The sequence below is a fragment of the Limulus polyphemus genome, unplaced genomic scaffold (genome assembly GCF_000517525.1).
Source record: "Limulus polyphemus unplaced genomic scaffold, Limulus_polyphemus-2.1.2 Scaffold11643, whole genome shotgun sequence".
NCBI lineage: Eukaryota > Metazoa > Arthropoda > Merostomata > Xiphosura > Limulidae > Limulus > Limulus polyphemus.
In genome coordinates this window covers 5-3,924 of record NW_013677253.1, presented here as the reverse complement: position 1 = coordinate 3,924, position 3,920 = coordinate 5, and the positions used below count along the sequence as shown (strand labels likewise).

Here is a 3,920-nt window from a genome sequence, read left to right as displayed (position 1 = left end):
CGACCGTGAGCGGAGGCATCATTTTAGACAAATTTTATCTAAAAGTTTACCCCTGACGCTGGACAGTGTCATTGGTAATGGTGACACTGTCCGATTAGATTGTATTTTTAATTTTTTACACACTATAGGTATTTTTAATTCTGTATAAATCTTTTATCGACATGTATTGGTTTTAACTCGTTGTATTTTTACATTTTACATTAATTTACTTTTTTTGTTTTTACCAGTTGTTTGGCGCAGATAGTCTTGCTGCTTTGCGCCATAAAACACCAACGAAGCAAGTCACAATAGCCCACATTTTACTGTTGTGCCGTCATTACAACTGTGAGCGGCAGCACCATTTTAGACACGTTTTCTAACAGTTTACCCCTGACATTGGACAGTGTCATTGGTAATGGTGACAATGTCTGATTAGATTGTATTTTTAATTTTTTACACACTATAGGTCTTTTTAATTATATATAAATCTTTTATCGCCATGTATTGGTTTTAACTCACTGTAGTTTTACATTTTACATTAATTTACTTTCATTGTTTTTACCAGTTGTTTGGCACAGATAGCCTCGCTGCTTTGCGCCATAAAGCACCAAACAAACAACCAGAACTGTAAACTGTCAGACTACAAAGAAATTTGTTAATATTTTCTCATTAGGAAAGTTTATAATATTTATACAGTTAAAAGAACAATTATCAAACTAGGTTGCTTAACTGAAATTCGTCAGATATCACAAAGGAAGAGAGCCAACATGCATGTACAGATTCAACCAGAAATAAAATATTTATTACCGTGCAAGAAACAACAGACGTTTTTGTAAAAGTTTTTTTTTCAATAAAATACCCAAGCCAGATCTCGAATCTTTTTTATACTTATTTCATGAAAAAATTAAACATAAACTTAAAATTCAAAAGAATGAAACTTGTCTAATTTCTGGAATAAAAAAAAGATCTTAAATGTTGGATGTTTTTTAATGGTCCAAAGATCAGAAAATTACTTTTCAGCACATAAGTTATCCATACACTTCGAGTCCAAAATAGACCCCTGATGTTATCATAAGCTAAAACACTACCATTTCCTGCTATGTCATTATACACTACACGAAGTCAAAATGTAAGATATTTTCAAACAGCTACTATTGTACATTGATTTCTTGCAAGACACTGATTTAGTACCAACCTCTGATATTATGTAAGTTTAACCTTGCAGTCTGCTCATTTCAACAACATATGAAAAGATCAATGGGTGAGAACAAGCAAAGGGAATTAGTTGAAATAGTTTGAGTCCAATGCTCAATTGAAAGTTAAAAGCTCTGTGTCCCATATCTCTCTTTTATATATATATATATATATGTTTATTTATTTGACAAATACGATGCCCTTAAATTATACAGTAACTGAGCCAAAATGAGTAGTAATTTACTTTATTCATTTAAAAAAAAATACAACCTAATTTTTTATCTTTAAATTTGTGTACATCTATAAATTCTTATAAGAAATCAATGGAATAGTTAAATAACTAACATTTGTAATTAGTATTGACTTTATCTCTGTCTTCTTTACTGACCCTCTGTAGGGTCTGATATTACGATCTGTAAAGAACATCACCAAATTCAGAGCACTGAAAGGGTTGAAAATAATGGATGGATTTAAGCAACCAGTCCTTCTTCACTAAATAATTTCATTAAGAAAAATACATGAAAATATAATACGTTCTTGGCTTATACACGCCAAAATAAAGAAAACTAAATTATGTATAGAAAGAAAAACAACTACCATTTTACACCAAAATCACATTTCATAGTTTTACAGTGTTAATGTAGAAGTGTACTGGATGTTACAAAAATAAGTCCACTTTTCTTCTGATTAACAATGAAGAAACACCAAAAATATTGGACAAGCCGTCTCTGTTAGCCAAATAAAGAGTGAATGTAGCATGTTACTGATGCTTTCCGATGAAAAACCGACTAGCAAGCAGATTCTCTGTGAAAGTCGCTTGTTTTTCTTCATTATTAAGATACATTACTCATTCTTGACACGGTTCTTTTTCATATCATCTGTCTTGTTAAACCTGACAAACATATGGAGGTTAAAAAAAAGCATCCACACTCATTACTATACACAACTGGCTAGTTTAGGTACGTAGGAAACTTCACCAAAAGGCTGCTTGAAATTTCAGAACATAACCTCATAAAGAGTAGCTTTCTTGTCACCAGATCCTGTGACAATATACTTGTCATCTGATGAAATGTCACAGGTCAGCACCGAAGAAACTTCTTTAGACTGAGGAGAAAAAAAAAAAATCTCTAGTAGAGTTTAAATCAGAACAAGATGCTTTAGAGATCACATCTTGCTAAGCACAATCTGTCAAAATCATTTATACACTTTTGTTTTTTTTCAAGTTTGGAAACGAAAACACTCACCTGAAAGATACTAGCTCCATAAGGTGTTATCCAGGCATTTAAAAGGTTATCCTTTCCGGTGCTGACAAACCATTTTCCACAAGAGGCAAACTTTAAGGATAACACACAACTTTCATGTAGGTGTAACTGGTACTTATCGGGTTTGGAACAATGGAGTACCTCCACATTACTGTTTTCCATACTAAAATCAAGCAAAATGAACAGTTGTTACATAAAGGTAAAGCAATTCAATATATTACCAACAACATCACAAAAATAACAACCAATTAAAACTACGGTCAATCAAAAGATTAAGTAACACATTGTTACTTTACCTAGAATCTTGATTTCTTATTGAAGTCTTTCATAAAAACAATCAACCAAATCTTTTCCCAACCAATCAGGCTTTGTTGTTTAATATTATGTAAAAAATATCCAAAGCAGCAATTCATTATTTCAAATACTTTGTTTAATTATATTTTCTGTCAGTTAGTATAATTGTCTGCAAGTTTTCGACTTCAAAATTCAATCCTGACCTCTTACAAGTTTTAATGATTTACTTATTTTCACTGTTAATAATGCTACAAAGAAACAAGCTTACCCCACTGCAAGCCAATCTCCTGTGGGGCAATAGCCAAGGGAGAAGATCTGGGATGTAAAGTCGTGTTGATGAAGCTGACGGCCCTGTAATTATATATACACACACATATCTAAATATATACATAGATGTAAAGTCGAGTTGGTGAAGCTGACGACCCTGTAATTATACACACACACATCTAAATATATACATAGATGTAAAGTCGTGTTGATGAAGCTGATGGCCCTGTAATTACACACACATATCTAAATATATACATAGATATGTATATATGAGGTTCAAATAATAAATGGCTTTGTTTGAATTTCCTTACCAACCTATCTCAATGAGGATCAAATAATAAATGGCTTTCTTTAATTTCCTTACCAACCTATCTCAATGAGGTTCAAATAATAAATGGCTTTGTTTGAATTTCCTTACCAACCTATCTCAATGAGGTTCAAATAATAAATGGCTTTGTTTGAATTTCTTACTAATTTACCTCCCTCAAATCCCAGGAACGGACTGTATTATCTAATCCTCCTGTCCAGAGGTTAGTTCCATCATTTGATATATCTATACAACTAGCGCCATCTGTGTGGCCCTGGAACTGTCTGTTAACAGAAGAAAAGTAAACATTTTTCTTTTATTAATTGTTTCAACTTAGAGTCAAGACAAACTGTATTAACACCAAACACAAAAGTATTATTAATATTAACAGTCCATCTATAGTTTTAATCAGTTTTACAAAGTATCATACCAACTGTACATAACTGACAAAAGTATTATTAATATTAACAGTCCATCTATAGTTTTAATCAGTATCATACCAACTGTACATACCTGACAAAAGTATTATTAATATTAACAATCCATCTATAGTTTTAATCAGTATCATACCAACTGTACATACCTGACAAAAGTATTAATACTATTAACAGTCC

At 31.8% G+C, this 3,920-nt stretch overlaps 1 protein-coding gene across 1 annotated transcript; it reads right to left on the bottom strand.

The window, feature by feature from the left end:
* Window positions 1–947: 947 nt before the first annotated feature.
* Window positions 948–3,619, bottom strand: LOC106476802 (protein groucho-1-like; the record flags this gene model as incomplete). Its single annotated transcript, XM_013937426.2, has 4 exons — window positions 948–2,277; window positions 2,418–2,598; window positions 2,998–3,080; window positions 3,479–3,619. Coding segments are annotated over 4 exons (513 nt in total), but the record flags the coding sequence as incomplete, so codon positions are not given.
* Window positions 3,620–3,920: the final 301 nt, after the last annotated feature.